We start from the raw sequence: 22,552 nt of genomic DNA on the forward strand, positions 1-22,552 counted from the left end.
TGAACCATTTGCGAGATATGGAGAAAAACATGAAATTTCAACCTTTTTTCACAAAATAACCTGTGACCTTTGACCCCGTGACCCTAAAATCCAAACAAAGTATTATCCCCCAGGATATACCCTCATACCAAGTTTGATGCAAAACCACCTCACGGTTCTTGAGATATTGACAAAAACAAAACGGGACGGACGTACGGACGGACGTACGGACGGACGGACGCCCCGAAAACAATGCCTCCGGCCACTTCGTTGGCGGAGAAAAGAGAAAAGAGCAAAATCCCACGATAGCAAGGTGCCACAGACTTGGCAAAGAGGGGGGGGGGAGGGGGAGGGGGAGGGAGGGGGAGGGGGAGGGGGAGGGGGAGGGGGAGGGGGGAGGGCGGGGGGTAAACCACAAATCCGCGCGGTGGCGCATTCCTGCTGAGGTCATAAACAGTCTGGGGCCTGCGGGAATGAAAAGGATGTTTCGAAGCGAGCTCAAGTCGAAGACTCCGGGGAAGACCACTGGCAGGATTGCAATCGTTACCTGATTCTACATTTCTTTCAATCAATTGACGTAAAATAATGTCATTTTTTCTATTTTCTTTATATCTTTCCTGAAATATATCCCACTGCCCTCCAAAGGGGGAAGATTCTCTATCATTATTCTTTCTTTTCTGACGGTGACTCAGAGGTGCTTGATTATAAAAAGGGAAAATCATGTTACTGTTCGTCACTCTGCAAGTTCGTTGTTCTGAGAGAGAAACACTTTCGTTATTTTTATGGTTCCTTGATTCGAACACGGGTGTTCGTTCATCCTGAAACGAAATAAATTTCGTACCACGTATAGGACCTAATTCGTTTTCAGAATAAAAATGTTCGGATTATAACTAACGCCTTCATATTCGGAGCAACAAATGGATCTGGAACAGGAATTTGGGGACCCGGATTGACGAACCTTATACATGACGTGTACTTATCCCCCAAAGTAATGGATACCGTGCAAAGAAATTAACGATGTCAAAAAGGGAGATTAGTTTCCCGCCAATTCCCCCTTCCGTCAATACTAAGGCTCCTACTTCGGAAGTATAGGTCTGTCTCTCGTTGCTCGATAAAGAAAAAGAAAAAGAAATGAACAACGTCAAAATAAACAAGAACAGAATAAACGCATGTTCGCCTATCGTGGGGCATCTATGCAATACTGTTACCTTGGATGATATCCTCACCCTCACCATCGTGTAATTCCTATATAAGAAAGCAATTAATAATTATGTTTTGCACTGGATGTTATGAAAATGTATGTGATCTGGTATCCCGACGTAATGTAAATGATTATGTTACATGAAGAGGGCTGTTCGTGGGTGGTATTCGAATACTGTTTTGTATAATTATGATTTCGTTATGTGTAGATTATGTGCGTATAATAAGAGTTTCATTTTAAATGGAGTTTCAATCAATTTTATTATTCATGTCAAATTGGATTCCTCGGAAGACCATCACGACCATGAATGCCGAGTTGCGAGCAGGGCAATCCATACGTTTACCTTTGGTTATAATACCATGTTATTATAGTTGAAATGTATCATTGTTACCTTGGGACTTTACGGTGAATCATTTATTAACAGACAATCAAATATCTCCCACTGCCCAAGGGGAAACATATCAAACTAAGAATGACATTCATTTTTGCTTTTAAGATTTCCCCTCCCGTCTGACAATAATTTTCTGAAACATCCACCAGTGCCGGATGTAGAATGTTTATTCCGAAGGTGATATCCGACAATGAAGTACAAAGGCTTGATACTCCGATGAATTAGAATCACAAGCTTACGCAATGCTATTTTACGAAGAACACTCTTCGGATATATGTTGAAGATTAGTGCCTAAACATTACCTATAAACCAAAACAATCGTAGCATATGTATACTAGCTAGGCCTTCTAAATAACCAATAAAACATTTAAACGAATTAATAATTGCCTATAAATAATCGGCAGCACCCCTCAAGTATTTCAAGAAACAACTATATGTCTTGTGCAAAACAATTCCTGCATATTTTTTGAATGTGGCAAGATATAATGCGAACATGAGATTGTGAGTTATAAGAACAATTTCAATATTGAGCTGAGTTCAGCAGATGTCATAAAATATCTTCGGATCTCGTTCATGAGGACATGCCAGCAGAATTTGGGTAAATGAAATGCAGCCATTTCCACTGGAACTAATGGTAGATCAATGTTATTGCCGTATCCTTGGAGTAAAATGTCGCCGGGGCGCGGGACAATTCATTGTGGTGTCTTCGAAGGAAACATCACCGGAGCAAGTGTTGGTGGTTCAGTCGTCGGCGGAGCAATCATTGTCGACGGAGCAGATGTCGTTGGGGTGATGTTGTGGAGCACATTCTCGCGGAGCGAATTAATGTCAGTGGAGCATAAAGACTGACCTCTCTTTGATACATACGTATACTCATGGACACAAAAGAAACATTAGCCAATGGTATAAAGGGTATAGTGGTCGGACATTTCCATCGCCTTGATGTTACCATTTTGCAAAGAATCTACAAATTTTAGTAACATACATTCACCAAAATTAATGTCATACCGTACATTTCTGGATGCTGAAAATAATTAGAAGCTGACCTATTTCACTCAGCGTGACAAAGGTGAAAAGTTTACGTTTTCTCTGTTGTTCCGGATTAAAGAAAAACAAAATAACGTCACCATGATTAATTTCCTATTATGACAATGTGTGGGAAGGGATAATGTGTTATTCATATTTTTTGCGGTACATCAATGATCATTGATGCGACTTGACTTGACATCATCTTGAAGTTCATCAGGACGTGTTTCCAGTGACGTTCATTTACTGGTGCTATATAGGGACAGCATGTCATGTTTTTACGGAGCGTTGTTCAATCTGTTAAAAACAATATAAAAAACATACATAACGATATGTGCACAGGAAATTACAATCCTCTGATAATTTATGACAATAATAATGAGATGTGATGTTTATGGCTTATTTGCAATACATTGCACTCCCGTTACAACGAACACGGTAATAACGAAGCAAAACTTCTGTTCCCAAAATGTTCGCCATTAAAGTCTGTGTTAAAAAAATTCGCTTATAACGAACACGTTTATAGCGAAATTTTCGTTATAACGAAGTCTTTTCCGAGCGCCACTGACAAAGAAAAACAAAAGAAATGTGCTCTGTTATAACGAAATGCGGATCGCTTCCGAAAATACGTAGCGGAACAAGCATTTATAGCGTCTCTGCGTGGGCGAATGCTTCACAATACTGCGTTTTCGATCCGTGTGTCACGCACAAGTTTTCGAGGAGAACTTGCATTATTGTTAAACAATCTGACAATAATCTGAAATTGAGTAAGGTTCCTTATTACAAAACACAAAGATTCTGATACACCTAAATGTCCGTTAGTTCGGAAATGAAACAGTGTTTGTTCACGAACATTTTGGCGTTATTCCAAAGATTCGTTATTCCGAAAAAAAAAATAAAAATATGGTTCTTATTACGACGGTGCGTTTGTCCGAAAATGATAGGAATTCCAAACATTCATTGATTGGAACATTAAAAAAACAACAACCTAAAACAACAACAAAACAAAAAAAACCCCAAAACAAACAAACAAACAAAAAACGTTTCGTTAATCCAGAAAAGAAAAGGTAAGTCCACTAACAAATCTTAGGAATTGCAAACCTTATAATCGTCTTATAAGAAAACTGAACCTTCGAAATACGTAACCTGTGTCATTTTTTTTTTTTAATTAACAAACCTTCCACGGAATGACAAACTTTATTACATTTTCGGATTAAAAAACCTTCGCAACAACGAACCTTCGGAATAGTGATCCTTTCTCAGTTAGTAAATTACAAACCTTTGGAATGACGAACCTGATCATTTTAATTTCCGATCGACGAACCTTCGGACATTACAAACAACTTTATGCTCTCTTTTAATTGTAATATTCAAACGAAATTTAAAAGGTCCCATTCCATTTTACATAGCTTTCCAGTGTATTCAGCAAACAGAACATCATAATTTATATGCGTGGTTTCCTTGTTTTCGTTTAATATTGTATTTGTTCGGTTATAACGAAACTTCGTTATAACGAAAGAAAACTGCCCCCATGCCCCCTATAGGGTATAGTTAGTTCTCTTTTCTTTTAAAATGTATATCATCAAGGTTCTGCAGTGACCACGGGTATATTATTTTTTGATATTTGTTTTTAGGAAGGAAACAACCCCGTAACGAGGGGGCATTGGTGGCACGAGAAACTGAAGGGGAAAAAATGCATGGGGGAGCCTTTTTTCCTATTCAGCCGATTAATCCCGAGTGGGGCACCAGAAAGAAATAAAAAAGAAAGGATGCAATATATATATATATATATTATATATATATATATATATATACGTGTGATACATACCTGATGGCATACGTGTAGAGCTGTCCACCGTTGCTTGTTATACCGGTCGAACACGAAGCCACCTCGATCACTACTGATTATAGCTTACTATAACACGAAGCCCCCTCGATCTCCATTGGGATTGTGTTATGTGAAAGAGATTGCATAAGATTATGCTCTTGTCATGACATTTGTCATCATGAAAAAAGGGAAAAGACGGTCGCACAATCACAGATGGAAGAGGTCTTTGATTTGCTTTGTTGTTGTTGTTGTTGACAAAATTGTCTCACAGAATCACCTGATAAGCAAACAAACCAGTCCTCTTCACATTAATTTTTTTCTGCCAATTCTCTCCACAAAATTGGCCGCTAAGCAAAAACAACAACAACAAAAAATAATAATAATACAAACAGAACCAGCACATGACTGTGGTAATCAATTCCATCAAATCACCTGCCCAAACAACAAGCAAACATGTTATACATAAAACGCATATTAGGCCCTACTAATTGTAAAAACAAACAGTCAGTAAAACAACTAGAAAACATAACATTTCGGAATACGTCTTTCTTGGTCAATCAGGCCTGCGCATACTACGCTACGAAAAAAAAAAAAATAAGAAAAAAATGTCCGGCATAAAATGCTACATGCCAAGCGTCAATATCCATGATAGGCCTATGCCTACTCTGATGGCAACGTTGACCATGTAGATAATCGTCATTAACAATCGGATTTTCTATATTATGTTAGTTAGCGATTTTTTTTTTCTTTTTGACTAGACAGCCCATTCATTGTCAGAATGAGCAAAAGAAAAAAAAAAAGGCTGTGAAGACTTTTTTTAAAAATAATTTCTTTCATTTTTTTGTTTAAATCTTGACCTGACAGCACATATGTCGAGAGAAGTGTTTTTCTTCGATAAGCATATAAACATGGCAATTGAACATTATTCTAGAAGAACGCTACATGTATACCATCTTGCAGCACAGTTCCATTACACACTCTTTGACTGCACACAGTACACAGGTACCACGTGAATGGAGCAATGAAGCAAAAACAAACAAAAACGAAAACAAAAACCCGAAAACAATAATAATCTAAACAGGATTAGCATTTCTGTACAATCTGTCGACAAATCATCTGCTCAAACAAAAAACATTGTCGCGTTCTGCACAAAACGCATATAGGCCCTACTAAATCTGTAAAACAACAACAACAAAATAAATAACCCGAACCTTTCGGAATCCATATAATTCTTTGACACTCAGACCTATGCTATTTACGCTAAGAAAAAATGGACAAATGGAAAAATGTCAAGCATAAATGCTACGTTGCAACTGATATACGTCGATGTAGGGCAATTTGTCAATCAGCTGCAATGAAAACATCTCGACGGAAGAATTTCATGAATTTGAATAAAATTAATGCTTCGTGCCAAGCGTCATGTACTGCACCAACTCTGGCAACGTATAGTGTATAGACGATCATCAGTAACAACCGAGCTGGGTTTGTTTTTGTTGTTGTTGGTTTGTTGTTGATGTTTTAGTTAGGTTTAGTCGGCGATTGTTTTCTTTTTTTACTTGACAGCTGATTTATCGACATAATCGGCCAAAAAAAAGGAAAAAAAGTGCAGACAATTTTTGATTTCAAACAACAAAACCCAAAATAATATTAATAGTAATCAAAACAGGATTAGTGGTCATCAATATTATTCTGTCAACAGATCGCCTGACAACACAAAACAAAACAAAACGAAAACACAATTAAACACGTCTTCCATAAAACGCATATAGGCCCAACTAATTTGAAAAACAATCAGTAAGAGTACGCTGAGAAAAAAAGAAGAAGAAAAGGAATGAAATTAAGAAAGAAATGCTCAGCATATACAGGCTGAAGCGTCAACTATGGCAACGTTGACCGTGTGTAGATCATCAAGCTGTTTTTACTTCTGTAGGTTTAGTTGACGATATTTAGTGCATTTTTTTTTTTTATTGGACTGCTCATTTAGGCTATGGACAGAGTTGGCAAAAACGATGCAAAGATTGTTATTGATTTTTTGATTAGGCTTGTCAGCACTTACGGCGAGAGAATTGCTTTTCTTTCATCACAAATGATATAGTGTAAAAACCATGGCAAATTGAACAAGACCCTGTCGCCATTACACGCCGGCCGCAGTAACTACGCACAGAACACAGGTAGGCCCTACCATGCTGGACAAACAAATAAAAAAAAAACAAAAAAAAAAACCCTAAAACGACAATAACACAAACAGGATTAGCAAATTTGGTTGTCAGTTCTCTCGACAAATCACCTGACCAACAACAAACATGTCCTACAATCGCAAAACGTATCTCAATAGGCCCCACTAATTTGAAAATTACAAACAATCAGTAAAAAAAAAAAAAAAAAAAAAAAAAAAAAAAAAAAAAAAAAAAAAAAAAAAAACAGAAAAAAAGCAAAACAAAAATCCTTTCGATTTCGGATTATGTCTTTCTCTGACAATCAGGCCTATGCAACTAAAAAAATAAATAAAAAAATTAAAATTAGAAATGAACAGCATGTGGTACGTGCGGAAGCGTCAACATCTACCGACTGCATGGCAACTTTGGCTGTGTAGATGATCATCAGTAATAAATACATGAGAGCTGTTGTTCTTTCTTAGGTTTACTTGGCATTTTTTCTTTACTTGATTGTGTGATCATGTATCGTCACTAACAAAAGGATCGTTTCCCTCATTTCAGTCTTGTTTTGCAGATGTGCCTTTTTCAGACAGAAATGTCTTTGAATAGATACAGATGATGAGGAGCAGCAATACCTGAGATCATGAGAAATTTTGTGTCAATCATGCACGGCCACCTGTAGGCCTACATCTCAAAAGCGTCTCAAAGACAGTTTTAGCATGCTTTAGGGTACTGCTTTGATCCCATGATTGTCACCGCAAGCAAGCCGGGAGAAGAACAAGATGGAGATTCGATAAATCTAAAACTATATGCGCAGAAGAAAATAACGCAGAAAAATCAAATGAAGTGAATGTGCAGTCTTGAGGTGTATGTTAGGAAATCATACCTCAAAGCAAACACTTTCGCTAGGGAAAAGCAGGCAGTTTTTAAAAGAAATGATGGAAGAATGATTGTCACTTGTGATCTCAATATTTCACTTTTCCGTAGCATATTCCAGAGCACAAAAAAAAAAAGAAGGAAAAAAAAAGGATCGGTATTCGTAGAGGACAGGTATATCCTGTAGGGAAGGTATTATGCGTGTGCAAAAATGTGTACGATGAATGTCCTTGTACTAGTAGGCCTATATTAGGTCCATGGCCTGTCAACAAATCACCCGACGAACAACAAACATGTCCTTCACAAAACGTACAGGCCCACTATTGTTTACTCTTTTTTTTTTTTTTACTTGGAAGCTCATTTATCGACAGAATAACAAAAACAAGAAAAATGGGAGGGCTACCTTTGATTGTTTGTTTCAGTTATTTTATCTGTTCTTGTCAACACATAATATGGCGAGAGAATCTTATTGTTTATTATAGCATGAAAACATGGCAATTGAACATGCATTTCGGACCGCCTCTATATAGATCTGCAGAACAGTCCCCTAACACGCAGCTCGCAGCTGGTCGTATGAATACTAACAGTACCCAAGTACATAATACGTGTAATACGTTAGTAGCTTGCAACGGGGCGAACGAACGAAGCCAGCTCGCTTGCCATGGCCACGCATGTACCATCCACTAGTACAGTGATTGGCATTGTCATAGCGAACGGAAGCCAGTACGATATCGCCACGGACTACATTGTTCAGTGGACTGAATCCACTCTTTGGTGGAAGCATGACTAGCAAAGAGTATCGACTTTTTGGTGGAAGCAGGGAGGTCTCACCTCCCTGGTGGAAGGCAAAGAGTGGGGAAAGCGCGTGGGGCATGTGTACAATATGGGTACTAGATAGCATGCTCATGGCCACCGTACCCACATGCACAGTATACGGTTGGCCCATCCATGCCCCCATGATACGTACACACAACATACACCGCACAGGGGTATCGTTCGATCGTACACTACTGGACGTCGGACATAAAACGCACACAGTGGCTATACACACAATGTACGCAGTTGTCGACAGCTTGCTCTGCTATAAACGGATCGCGGATCGTAGCCTCTGGGATGCGGTCGCGCTTGTGTACAGTACACTTCAGTAGTATATCACAGAGCTCTCTCAAGACTTCTGTAAGTAGTATAGTATCAGTAGTATCCGAAAACCGACTTTCTTCTCGGGACCGCAAGGGGGCGTTGTGAATCATGCGCTCGAGACCAAATCCTTCCGTTTAAACGAGCCGTTATTTTGCGAGAGTCACTACTGCAGTTCTCATCTAAATTGACGTTCTAGTAATCAAACATGAGTTATAATGCTCCCTAAGCATCATACTGACTAGCAGTTATATCCTGATACTTTGAATCATGGTTTCACTCGGTGAAATGCACCTTAACAGGAACTCCATTTTATCTTTAAGTCGTGGAGGAGATCCTGTGTGCCGATCGCGTGCTTCACTGAAGACGCAGATGCTGCCCTGTCTTGAAAGAGATCAAGGGTATAGATCTAGACCAATTTCAGCAGGTTACACTGAATCATCACTTGCTGGCAGAGAGTCTTAACCGGATCATGCAGGTGATATTACCCGCTGTCAGCGTACCCTGATTCACACATTGGATGCAAACCGGATGGCGGCATATTGGAAACAACCAATATTTGGGCATGGGGACACAACTCTTGGCCAGGCCCAAGTGTTAAGGAGTATCGAGCATAAAGAAGACAATTAGAGTAAATAGTAGTTCCACTCCTATTTTGAATTGAGGGTACCTAAAGGGGTCATTAAAAAAATGCCCAAAATTGCCTGACGTAATGACCCAAACTTAATTGGATGACAATAGCAAGTTGCAAGACACAGGGTTGCGTCATGTGGAATGCATGTTATGCCTCACAGTATGTCGCTTTCCAAATGGTCCATGACGTCACTTATATGCTCCAGGACCATGAGTTATTCATCGGAACCATACAGCCCGCGAGCTTGACACTGACCTACACAGACCCGCCAGCTCGAAACTAGGTAGCATTGCCCATGAGCTTGACACTTATAGCAGGGCTCCACACTAACTTTTATTTTTGGTGGCCCAAAGGCAAACATCCGACATTTTTTGGTGGCGCGATCAGGCCACCAAAGTCTTCATTTCTGAAATTTTGGTGGCCCGATGTGCGTTTTTGGTGGCCCCGGGCCACCGGGCCACCGTTAGTGTCGAGCCCTGCTTATAGTATAGGCAAACCAGGCCCATAAGGGTCCGACACATGGGGGGAGGGGGAGGTCCACAAGACCTACACTGAATAGATTAAGCTTTCTGATGTAATACATATATTAATCTCGTGGGCCTTGTTTTCGTCGAGTGTCGAGTTCGCGGACCGCACAGCTTGTGGGCCTACTATATTTGTGACCGTGCACCTCAAAACGAACATAAAGTCGCACACACTGATTTTGCGTGAGGACTGAAAATAAGTGAAATGGGTAAACCTAGCCGAACTTGACTTTTTCATATTTTTTGAAAGAGCGGGTCTTCTTTTACATTATGCTAAAATTTGGGATCATAAAACGGGCAGGAAAGTGTTTTTTTTAGCAGTTTATCTCGAACATTTTTGGTAGAATAGTGTGATTAGGTGTGTCTTTAGAATCCCTTTTTCATTTCTGAAAAACCTTGTCCACACTCTTCACCTTCAACTCTAATAACTTTTGAAGGAATAGTGCTACTGCTTTGAAAGTTGGCATTAATTATGGACAGACTGTGTTAATGAGGCATGCTTAATTTCACTTTAATCTGATAATCCCTTCATTGTTGTTACTCCGGTGGTTAACTTCCTGTTTTTTGTCCCATTCATTGCACAGCCAGCACGGTTTGGTATTGGTAAGCGCTTGAATAGACACTGTACTTCACAGCCTCTTTTCTCGGTTCACACTTTTCCTGAGTTTGTGCTTTCTTTCCAATATTTAGATAGGTTAGGAGAGTCCATTTGATTTGAGTTATACATCATTTTAAAGCTTAAAGTCTGTTCTTTCAGAATATGGTCTTAACTTAAAATTCATGTCTGGCGACTTTTTGTTTGTTTTGAGGTGCAGTGTCACATTTGATGTCGAGCTCATTGACCTTGTTCATCTGGGCTATTCCACGGTTACTCACGTTACATTTGGAGACACCTTGACTCATTCTTGGAGCTGTAACTCCCTTATCACAGATATGAACCATACAATTTTTTATCACAACAAAGTACACAGTCTGACTATCCCTTGTATAAAAACAAAACTTGGGAAATGTCATTATGCTCTTGACAAATCTTTAAAATGTGTCGGTTACTCACGTTACACGATTTGGACATGCATAAAATGAAAAGTCGACAAAAGTGAAAAGTGTCCCCATACCAAGCTTTCATGGAAGTTGATTATACTCATTTCAAAGAAGCACATTAGTGAGACAAATTTTGTATATGGTATAAAAAATAAGGAATGCATGGTTTTTACTAGGGGTGCAGATAAAGCGGTTACTCACGTTACGGTTACTCACGTTACATTTTGTCCATGAATGGTCAACAACAAAAATTTCACTAAAAAATCAATAATTTGTGTGGGATTCAAGTTTCTGTGTCTTTAAAAATGTATTTAAGATAACAGGGACATTCTTAATAAGTTTGCCCCTCTTTTTTCATATTGGACAATATGTAATGTTATGTATTAACTTAATGCATGAGAGCTGGCTTCTCCGCAAAATGAAAAAAATGTAAAGCAAACATGTTCAATTTCTTGCCCCAGCATCAATGAAAGAAGCACTTATTAAGACAAACGTGATTAGAATATAGAGTTCAGATGAGCTACACAATACATAGACACAAAATCCAAATCAAATGTTCAGGTTGAGCTCTCCTCCTTGATATTGTCCATGTCATTTCAATCCGCATTTTGACTGTACTATAGATACAGTTGTACAGCTGATTAAAATGTGTCTGTAAATTTAAAGTGTCCGCGATTATTAGCAATAGCTGGTGCATCTAGTTTCTTAGACATCTTTTCTCTCAAGTAAAAGATGACATCACGTGGGTTGGGCCATTTCCAGTACTTCCCAGCTTGCTCCAAAACAGACACTTGATAGTCATTCTCTTGGCCGACAGCAACGACTTCTCCAGGATACATTCTTCCGTCATATTCCACTGCATACCAGTCTCCAATAGAAGGGTTCTCCTCTGCCACCTCTGACTCTGGTTGAGCTTGACTACCTGCATCCGCAGAAATCAGGAATGTTGAGATCTCCCCTGCATTTGACAACTGGATACAATGCATGCTTGCGATTCTTGGGATGGGCTGTGCGGTTTCAAATATGACATCAAGATGAAGAGATGCATTTCTTGCCTTGATTTCAGCTTGGGTAAGGACTGCTGCTGTTACACCCTTCATGTCCTCCACTGCAGCAACAAATGTAGCAGCATCACTCACAATTGCTTTTCTGGCCCTTACTTTTCCCCACACATGGTGTTTCACAGATCCACCTATTCCGTCCACTGGTCCCTTGCCATGGGATGTGGCAAAAACGTTCCATTGAATCTGGAGTTTGTGCTTGCATTGCAGTGTGTCCAGTGATGCTGCAATGTATCTGTTCTTGAACTGTGATGCTGGGCCATCTGACCAGAGGGAAACTTTCTTTACATTATCTGGTAAGCCATCCAACGCCTTGTCAAGATAAGCAATCACAGTTTCCTTTCCATGGGCAAGATTGTCTGATGTGATGACGTAGGAGTGCTGAGACCCATAATGCCACACTGCCACTGTAAAAAGGCTAACTTGCCTTTGATTCCAGTGGGCACTCTGGATCTCATCTTGAGCGACACAGGTGTAATTTTCACTGAAATCAATCTGAATGAGGGCTTCATCAGGATCAGCATTGCTGGTTGCTCTTTCCTTGCATATCTGGTACTCAGATGCCTGGTGACGCTTTATGTATGTATGTTCAAGAAACTGGGGCACCAAACTGCAGATGTAATCAGCTAGGTCATGTGTGGTGCCCTCCTCAACAGCTTTCATCAGTCGGTTGTCTTCTGCAGTCTTCCAAACATACCACTGGGCATCAGCAGTGTCATAGTTCATGATTCTTCTGAATCCAGCACCATCCTTACATGAATCGCACTCATTCATCCAGCAAGCTCGTGTAGGTTCACTACACAAGAATCTTTCTGGTAGCCCATGGGAGTATGGGGGACATGATGATGATGCTTTGTGAAGAGCGTTAATAGCCATGATGAAGTTCTCGTGATATTTGCATAAGCAAACATTGTGGGGAAGCTTGCTTGAAAGTTAGACATGCTTGGGGCGAAGTTCAGCAAACTTGCTTTTTCCCACTTTCACATCTGGGTACTCCTTGCAGAAAAGAGCATGTGTTTCCAAAATTGATGATGTCAGGTGCCTAGCTTGTATCTTTATCTTTTTTCCTTGGCCCTCTCTGACAGTGATGACATCTCTCCTTCCTGGAGCTTGTCGACTGATGTCATCACGCTCATAAAAATTGTGAACAAGATCTACAGTTTCTTGGTTGAGGCACAGAGAATCATAGCTTTTATTCTGTCTTTCTTTGGAAGATGTGGGTGTTGATGCATCACATTCAGTGTCGTAGAGATTACGGCATACTGCCTTTCTTCTTTTTGGTGTTTGCGGAAGCATTCTCCTAGCCCGAGCTGTAGCCTTTGCATAGGCCTGAGCACTACTAAACGGTGATCTTTTTTTTCTGTTCTTGAGTGGATGCCTGTTCTTTCTTTTCCTTGTTGCGTTTTCTCCATTCTGCAACTCGCTTTCTGGTAGATTCCCTTCTTTCCTCTGCCACACGTTCTCTCACAGCCTTTGGAAGGTTTGTTTCAGCGGCTTTCCTTGCAACTCTAGATTTCCGGACCTCCTCTCTGTGCTGCTGTTTATATTCCTCATATTGTCCAGTAGCTTTGAGTTTTGCTCTGAAGCGGCGTTGCTTCTGCACATTTGTAAGAGGCATGGCTACCCAAATGAGAGTCACAAAAAGTAGTGGCTATCACTGCTGGCTGTTACTTTCTTATATACAGTGTATGCAGTGGGAAGGGGTCGTGGTCAGCAAGGAATGCATCCAGTGTGGTCTTACATCAGATAAGAGAAAGAAGATAGATAGTGTTGCATTGGAAGAACAGAGGGTTGCTGTTATTAGAGAGGAGAGAGAAATAGAGCTGAAAGTAGAGAGGGTGAGAGCAAGAGTGGAAGTAATGAAGGTAGTCTCAACCTCAGACTGTGAACAACATACACCAGTTTATTTCAATAGCCAATCACATCATATTTCTAGGATTAGACAAGAGGCAGGTTCTTTGGATCACAAACTTTGGTATTTGGGTGAGAAAATAGTCACATCAAAGAGGTGTACTCTAATTTTGCTTTCAAATAATCCCAAATAACTTTACAATTCACCATGAGGCTTAAAACTTGACATCTCACACAGAATGTTACCCAAATTCATAATTTTTACTGGTTGATTTTGAGGTCTGAAAATCTGAAACTGATAATTTCTGTGGCTTGGCAGCCATTTTGTTTATGCAAATTAGATGGTCAAGATCGGCGAATTTCGCTTGGGAACCGGATTTTTCGGATTCAGCATACTCAAATTAGGTGAAAGAGACCGGTTCCCAACTTTTACTAAAAAATGCCTCTGACACCATTTCAGAGAGCCCTTTTTCAGACATCCCACTAGACTAGTATACAAACTGGTGAGCGAATTAAGCGAGCCCAGCCGAGCTCTCCAACACAGCTGATCGAGCTCGCTTCGTTCGCCCCTATTTGGTCACCAGCATACAGCGAGAGAGCCTTGGCAAAAAGCTTTGTGGAGACTTGCCTTCGTCAGTATAGGCGAGACATACGGCCGGTAGAGATTATGTGTTCAGTTTCGAAGTTTGTCGGTCTGTCTTTTTTGTTTAACAGTCAGTTATAATCTTCCCTTTTTCTAATGATTTCAGTTGAACAAGGACATACACTCTCATCCTACAAGAAAATCTGAAATTTTTAGTTTCATAATCCTAAAACGTTGAAACTCTCTTCCTTGTGATATTCGAAATCTAAAGTCAATGTATTCTTTTATAAAGGCATTGTTTATCTTGAGGAGCAGTGATTAAAAAGATTTCGAGTTATCACATTCGACACATATGCATAGATTGAATTATATCAAAAAACATCCTATCATCTAAAAATTTCGCAGTGAAGCCACGCAAATACGGAGATACCAATTTTCTCAAATTCTAAAACTTTCTAAAATTTTCTTTAAAAATTACTGTACACGGTTTATTCCAGAAAAAATTCAGTACACGTTTTGTTCACATTTTGTATATTTAACAATGCTTATAATTGTTATACTAGTTACTGATATTTTTTTTTAATATAAGTTGCTTCCATCCCTAACATGACTAATTCACTAGGACCACTTTGAAGCACTAAACCTGGGTTTTCAATTCAATTCAATTCAATTTATTTTCATATTTCTCAATGAAAGAATGTATATCAAGTATACTAAAACGAAGTGAATCACAATACACGGCTTGGATGCACAGTAAATAATTGTAAAAATATAAAACATGGCGGTCAATCTTTGTAGGTTTGGCTCTATGTATAAATGCTGTAAAGAAATATGACGGAACCTACTTATAAGCAAACTTGTTAAGCGTAGGTCCCGAGTTCTGAACAGAGTGTAAAAAACAGATGAGGACACGGGTGCAACATAGGACCAAAATAAAGAAAACAAAAATGAAAGGCAAAGATACCCGGGGACAATAAAAGATACTGCTCAAGTACAGATAGCGAAAACAAACAACCACATTCTGCAGACGTACGAACAGTTGTCAATAGCGATTGTAACAACATGGTGTAATTATACGATTTGAACAAGAGTGCAAACACACACACACACCAAAAACTCGAGATGTGAATCCTTATTCATTTCCTTTCATTTAATTTTCATTTCATTTCCGGCCAAAGCGTACAATATGACAGTTGCATATAAACAAATTAAGTACAATGTAACTTTTACATTTCCAAATGAAATTTAGGTACACGTTATTTGTTTACATGAATCAATAAGCATACTTTAGTTGAAGAAATACATGGACAAAATGTGACTGAATCATAACAAAGAAAAGGTCGGAACTGGAGGGGACTGCTAAAAAGCCAAGCTTGTAGAATGCAGTCCCCTCGTGAGTCGTGAAAATTATAGTAATAATGCAACGAGACAATTTGACATAATCCTCGGGAAACAGAACATAAAACGAGTACGCACACAAACGCACACACAGACAGAAACATAAGAGACATGGGAAGCTTTGATAATAGAGAACATGCATGTAATAACATTTCCAAAAAGATTTAGAAAGATTTACCAGCCAGTATATCACTGAGGTGAGTACAAGAAAGCCAGCTGTTCACCCGTTCCGGGTTTTCCTTTCATCCGCAAATGCCAAATAGTGACCGTAAGAAATCCGTAGAACAATGGTGCTCTCAAGATATCAGTGAGCCTGCAATCTTTTGATGCATATGTTGTAAATACCACAACACTGTGATTATAAAGGAGTAAGACGGAAACGATTTAATTTGGTGTCACGAGGTATATAAAAGGTCAAACGGCAATAAAAAAGAACCAAGAGTAATCTCCTCATAACTAAAAAAAAAAAAAAAAAAACCCTGATGATTGAATTTGCACCAAACTTGCAGGGTGTGTTCATAATGAAGTGAGAAAAAATTGATTTGGGGGTTATGAAGTTAAATGTTAAAAGTCAAAGGCCATTGGGTAAAAGGACACAAAATCAACTTAATCTTCCAATAGCTCAAGAATGGATTATTGGATTTTTTTTCAGTCCAAAAGAATGGATTTTGTAAGGTCAGAGCTCAAAGGTTATGGGGGTCATGAAGGACATTAGATAGGTTTTATTTCCTAATTACTCTGGAATTCCTAATTACTCTGAAACAGAAGATCGAATTTTCACCAAGCTTGCAGCGTGTGTGATCATAATGAAGTAGAAATGAAACAGTATAATTTAGGGGTCATGAAATCACAGCTCAGAGGTCAAAGGAGTCTTAAACGACATATTATACAGAAGCTCATGCTCCAAATAACTCAGCAATGAATGGTCTGATTTTCATCCAACTTGGGCCTACAGGCTGTGTTCATAATGAAGTAAGAAAGAATCACATAAATCCAGGGGTTATGACGTCAAAGGTTAAAGGCCATGGGGTCTTAAGGAATATGATCGGCTGTAATATCACAAACAGTGAGTTGTGTACATTTCAATATAGTAAGTTTTGTTTGCCTCTGAAATGTATTGTGTAGATGGTTGTGTTGAAGATACTGCCTGTGAAATGGCGATATTCCAATCATGGCTGCTTATCGGAGGTCTGTTCTCCCCGAATGCTCCTTTAGTCTCGAGATATGTTTGATTCGTCGAGGTTCTAAATGCACACGAAAGTACAGTAAATGACCATTCAGTAAAAAACAGTTCAAGTTCACGTTTAAGTTCGAATTTATTTCCGTTTTTCGACAGATGAAAGTACATCTCACTTTCTTTAGTGAGAGAAATAATGTGAATAAGACAATGTGGATTGAACAAAGTAAACAAAATAATTGAAATCTTAATGTAACGACCTCAGTTTCAGAGATATAAAGCAAAGAGAGAGAGAGGAAAAAATGTGTATGTATTGCGTGCAGAAATGGGTAGCTGATTATAAATTTTCGTATACCCGCAAGTTGATACAATTATTCGTAGTGTGGTCTATTATTATGAAACTTGGGTTAACAATGATATTCAAGAAGCTATACATTTGAGTGTGAAGATGACCCTGAAAAATGTAGTGTCGTGATTTGATGATATTCAGTCAAGGCCCTTTTCCTAAGTATAAATTCCATTCAATTCGATTCAATTCAATTCATTTATTTTTCATTTTTTCCAACAAAACATAACACAGAATAAATAAGGAATTATATCATAAGCATACATCCAAGTGTGCAAAAGATAAATGGTAGTTGGCAAACAAGTCAAAGAAGATATACATGCATACACACACGAGTTCCTTTGTTTTGTATCTGAAGAAGCATTCCAATTCTGTAGCATTCGCGTGTTTGTGTGTGTGTTTGCTGTGCGAGTGTGGGTGTGTGTGTGTGTGTGTGCATGTTGGTGTGGATATCGATGTTACAAGTCTGGTCACTGTATATTTAATATAAAAGACTTTGATATCAATAAAATCAAATCATGACATGGTGTTTCAAGAGCATTTTCCCATTCAAATATAATCTTTGAAAATAATCAACTTGGTCAGTAATTTGCATGGTCACAATTACTCGTTATTCCGAAGGTTCGTTATTCAGAAGGATCTTAATCCGAAATGAAATCAGGTTTGATATTTCGAAGGTTAATTATTCCAAAGACAATAGGTGATACGCTCATAAAGCGTGTCCACGAGATATGTCAATGATGCACAGGTAAGAGAGTGCGTTAGTGGAGATGCAGCGCACTCGAGTGTATATTGCACAACGTATTACTGGCAGAAGATCGCGAAGTTTAAGATCAGTATCTATATAGATCTCGAAGTTTAGCCAGTGTGACACGAACTTCTCGCAAAACCTCACACTCAAAACTAGATATTATTTCCCGACCTCCGCCAATCTTCTCAATCTTTGGGTAATGTTTGGGCCATTCTCCTTAAAGGGCCCCTGAAATCCAAAATGCACGTTGATTTGTGGTGATTTATGATACGGTTAACATCACTTTTGCGGTGTGAAATCGAATATCTAGAAACATTCCATACGTTTTTAAAGATTTTTTTCTTGCTATTTTTCTTCAGATTACTTGGGAATGTCCACTAAAAATCCTTCCAAACCAATATTCCACAGATTTCCTAGCCGGTGTCTTTTGTCATAGTCACATTAATATCACAGAAACATGCAAGTTATGCTGATCGAGGGGAAGGTGCATTCCAATGTCTTTCGTTATACATTTCAGTACTTTAGCAATGATTAACAGATGAGGTTATCTGAGGAATATTGGTTTGGGAGGATTTTTTTGTGGACGTTCCCAAGTAATCTGAAGAAAAATAGAAGAAAAAAATCGTTAAAGATATAGGGAATGTTTCTAGATATTCGCTTCACCGCAAAAGTGATGTTGAGGGTGTCATAAACCGAACACAATTCAACATGCATTTGGATTTCAGGGACCCTTAAATCTTTGTGCGCAGTGTTTTTGTTGTTTTTGCAACTGTTACCTTGCGAAGATTGTGACGTCGACCAGAACTACTTTCTGCTTGCGGGCGGTGCCTCCGAAGCTCACGGTAATTGTGACGTACGTGTGTGTATTGTTACTTCACGATCACTACCTGCCAGACGGCGCGCTCTTTCTTCTTTCTCGCCCAGGTGCACCAGTGACCCAGACTTCGGGAACTTTAAGATGAAAAGTTTAGCTGCCAGTCTGGACGGACGAGCAAACTTCACGATCTTTTGCCAGTGCGACCGTGCCTACCGCGACCGCGCCTACTGTGAATACCCGACAGTGACTTGCATCTCCACCAACGTCACGGACTTAAACCTGTGCGTTATTTGTTTTATAGAATGGGTCGAAAATTCAACGTCTTTTTCTCAGTGTACTTTTATTAGTGGGGCAGATATGTAACAAAAATTGGTCGAAATGCTCACATCCGGCGGAAAGTATGAAATTTTGCATATAGGGGTATTTTGGGGCGCTGATTTCAAAAATTGCCGGATCCAAGAGATCTGACCACTGAGTCGGCCGCCATTTTGAATTCAAATATGGCCGCCATGACGAAACGACGAAATCCCTATATCTTTGGTTCCACGTGACCTGTAGCACTGGTATTTGCTACACAGGGGTATTTCGACATTCTCAGTTCAATAATGGATTGATATTTGATGTCTAACAAACCACACGGCCGCCATTTTGAATTCCAAGATGGCCGCCAAGAAGAAACGTTGAAAAGCCCTAGTTTGAGTTCTAAATGACAAACGGAGCTTAAATTTGGTGCACCAAGGTATGTGAACATACAAAAGTAAATAAAAGACAAATTTGTCATGCCAGACAAGCTGCATGGCCGCCATTTTGAATTCCAATATGGCCGCCCAGACAAAGTGTTGAAAATCCCTATCTTGATCGAGTTGTAAATGAAGAGCCATTGGCATTTAGCACACAAAAGTATGTTAACATGTTGGATTGAATAATGGATAAATTGAAAATGTCCGGCAAGCTGCATGGCCGCCATCTTGAATTTCAATATGGCCGCCCAGACGAAAATCATGAAATCCCCTATCTTGAGTGCCAAATGGCATATAGAGGGAAATTTTGTTGCAGCATTGCTGCACACGTTTCTTATGCATTGTGTAGGCCATATAATCAACAGTTGTGCAGCCATACGTTTCAGTTTCGGCATCAGTTTCAGTATATTTTATTTTAATTACGGCAATTTGCTCCAGCAAAGCTGTTCTTCTGCAAATCCGAGTATATCTGAGCAACATAAAAATAGCAGAAATAGATACAAACTACATAAATAGTAATAAAGAAAGTGACAAGTGTCAGGTAACAACAAAAACAACGAAACATTTTTAAAAAGTAGAGCAAAAGAAAAAAACGAAAACAGAACAAAAAGCTACAGTAACATAATATTTCGACAATATCAAATAGAGACAGAAAGAGAAAAAAAGAGAGAAAAAAATCCTGAGCAGTTGCTTTGACTACAGAAGGGATATGTCAAGAGCTTGTTTGAAGCTGGACAGAGAGAGCCTACATTTCAAATCATAAGTTAACCGGTTCCAACACTGGCCTCCTCGAATAGAAAGAGTTCTTTTCCCAACCTTTGTTCTTGCCTTATATCATATAAATTCTTCACAAAGTTTCGAATGCCTTTATGAGGTCAATGGAGACCATTCCAACCATTTCATCCTTATCTAAGTTATGGAGCATTTATTCTTTGACACAATAAGGAAAGTTGCCATAGTGGAATGGACATGTCTGAAGCTGATTGATTTGGGTTTAATTATAATTGCTATTCAAATAATCATATACAACTGGTTAAAGTTCAATTACCTTTGTAATAACAGATTAAATAGATATGGGTTCTTAATTACCCATCTCACTTTGACTGCCACTTTTATACACTGGCATAACTTTTGAGACCTCTCATTGTTCTCGAATGCAAGCACAAATGCATGAAAGATTACATATATTCCGAAGTGGTTTAGGAATTATACGCACATCAGGTTTTACCAATGTTATTGGTATAGTGTCCATTCCATATGAGTTTTTCATTGGCATACTTTTAACAGCTGTCACAATATCTTCTTCAGTCACATTTTCAAATGAGAACAAGGAACTCCTTTTCAATCTCATCTTCTACTGCTCATCTCGAAAGCATTGTCCTAAAAGAGAGAAAAAAAAAACATCCTGAGCAGTTGCTTAGGCTGCAGAAGAGATATTTCAAGAGCTCGTTTGAAACTGGACAGAGAGAGCCTACATTTCAAATCATAAGCTAACCGATTCCAACTCTGGCCTCCTTGAATAGAAAGAGTTCTTTTCCCAACTTCTGTTCTTGTCTTACATAATATGAATTCTTCACAAAATTTCTTATGCCTTTATGAGGTCAATGGAGACCATTCCAACCATTTCATCCTTATCTAAGTTATATGGAGCATTTCTTCTTTGACACAATAAGGAAAGTAGTCATAGTGGAATGGACATGTCTGAAGCCTGATTGATTTGGGTTTATGATATAATTTCTATTTGAATAATCATACAACTGCTTAAAGTTGAGTTTTTCAATTACCTTTGTAATAACAGATTAAATAGATATGGGTTCTTAATTACCCATCTCAATTTGACTGCCACTTTTATACACTGGCATAACTTTTGAGACCTCTCATTGTTCTCGAATGCAAGCACAAATGCATGAAAGCTTACATATATTCCGAAGTGGTTTTGGAATTATACGCATATCAGGTTTTACCAATGCTATTGGTATAGTGTCCATTCCATATGAGTTTTTCATTGGCATACTTTTAACAGCTGTCACAATATCTTCTTCAGTCACATTTTCAAATGAGGACAAGGAACTCCTTTTCAATCTCATCTTCTACTGCTCATCTCGAAAGCATTGTCCTAAAAGAGAGAGAGAAAAAAACATCCTGAGCAGTTGCTTAGGCTGCAGAAGAGATATTTCAAGAGCTCGTTTGAAACTGGACAGACAGAGCCTACATTTCAAATCATAAGCTAACCGATTCCAACACTGGCCTCCTCGAATAGAAAGAGTTCTTTTCCCAACTTCTGTTCTTGTCTTACATAATATGAATTCTTCACAAAATTTCGTATGCCTTTATGAGGTCAATGGAGACCATTCCAACCATTTCATCCTTATATAAGTTATGGAGCATTTTTTCTTTGACACAATAAGGAAAGTAGTCATAGTGGAATGGACATGTCTGAAGCCTGATTGATTTGGATTTATGATATAATTTCTATTCAAATAGTCATACAACTGCTTAAAGTTGAGTTTTTCAATTACCTTTGTAATAACAGATTAAATAGATATGGGTTCTTAATTACCCATCTCACTTTGACTGCCACTTTTATACACTGGCATAACTTTGAGACCTCTCATTGTTCTCGAATGCAATCACAAATGCATGAAAGATTACATATATTCCGAAGTGGTTTTGGAATTATACGCATATCAGGTTTTACCAATGTTATTGGTATAGTGTCCATTCCATATGAGTTTTTCATTGGCATACTTTTAACAGCTGTCACAATATCTTCTTCAGTCACATTTTCAAATGAGAACAAGGAACTCCCTTTCAATCTCATCTTCTACTGCTCATCTCGAAAGCATTGTCCTAAAAGAGAGAAAAAAAATCCTGAGCAGTTGCTTAGGCTGCAGAAGAGATATTTCAAGAGCTCGTTTGAAACTGGACAGAGAGAGCCTACATTTCAAATCATAAGCTAACCGATTCCAACTCTGGCCTCCTTGAATAGAAAGAGTTCTTTTCCCAACTTCTGTTCTTGTCTTACATAATATGAA

The 22,552-nt window shown here is 38.7% G+C and overlaps 1 protein-coding gene across 1 annotated transcript in view; it reads right to left on the reverse strand.

Annotated features, from left to right (window-relative positions):
• Positions 1–12,730, reverse strand: part of LOC139709863 (uncharacterized) — a 61,610-nt gene extending 48,880 nt beyond the window's left edge. Inside the window, exon 1 of the mRNA XM_071621822.1 lies at positions 11,536–12,730. Coding sequence (XP_071477923.1) covers positions 11,536–12,730 — 1,195 coding nt within the window. The remainder of the gene's footprint in view (positions 1–11,535) is intronic.
• Between the last annotated feature and the right edge of the window lie 9,822 nt (positions 12,731–22,552).

The sequence above is a fragment of the Diadema antillarum genome, unplaced genomic scaffold, assembly GCF_040938485.1.
Source record: "Diadema antillarum isolate AM-2024a unplaced genomic scaffold, OU_Dant_1.0 seq00001476_RagTag, whole genome shotgun sequence".
NCBI lineage: Eukaryota > Metazoa > Echinodermata > Echinoidea > Diadematoida > Diadematidae > Diadema > Diadema antillarum.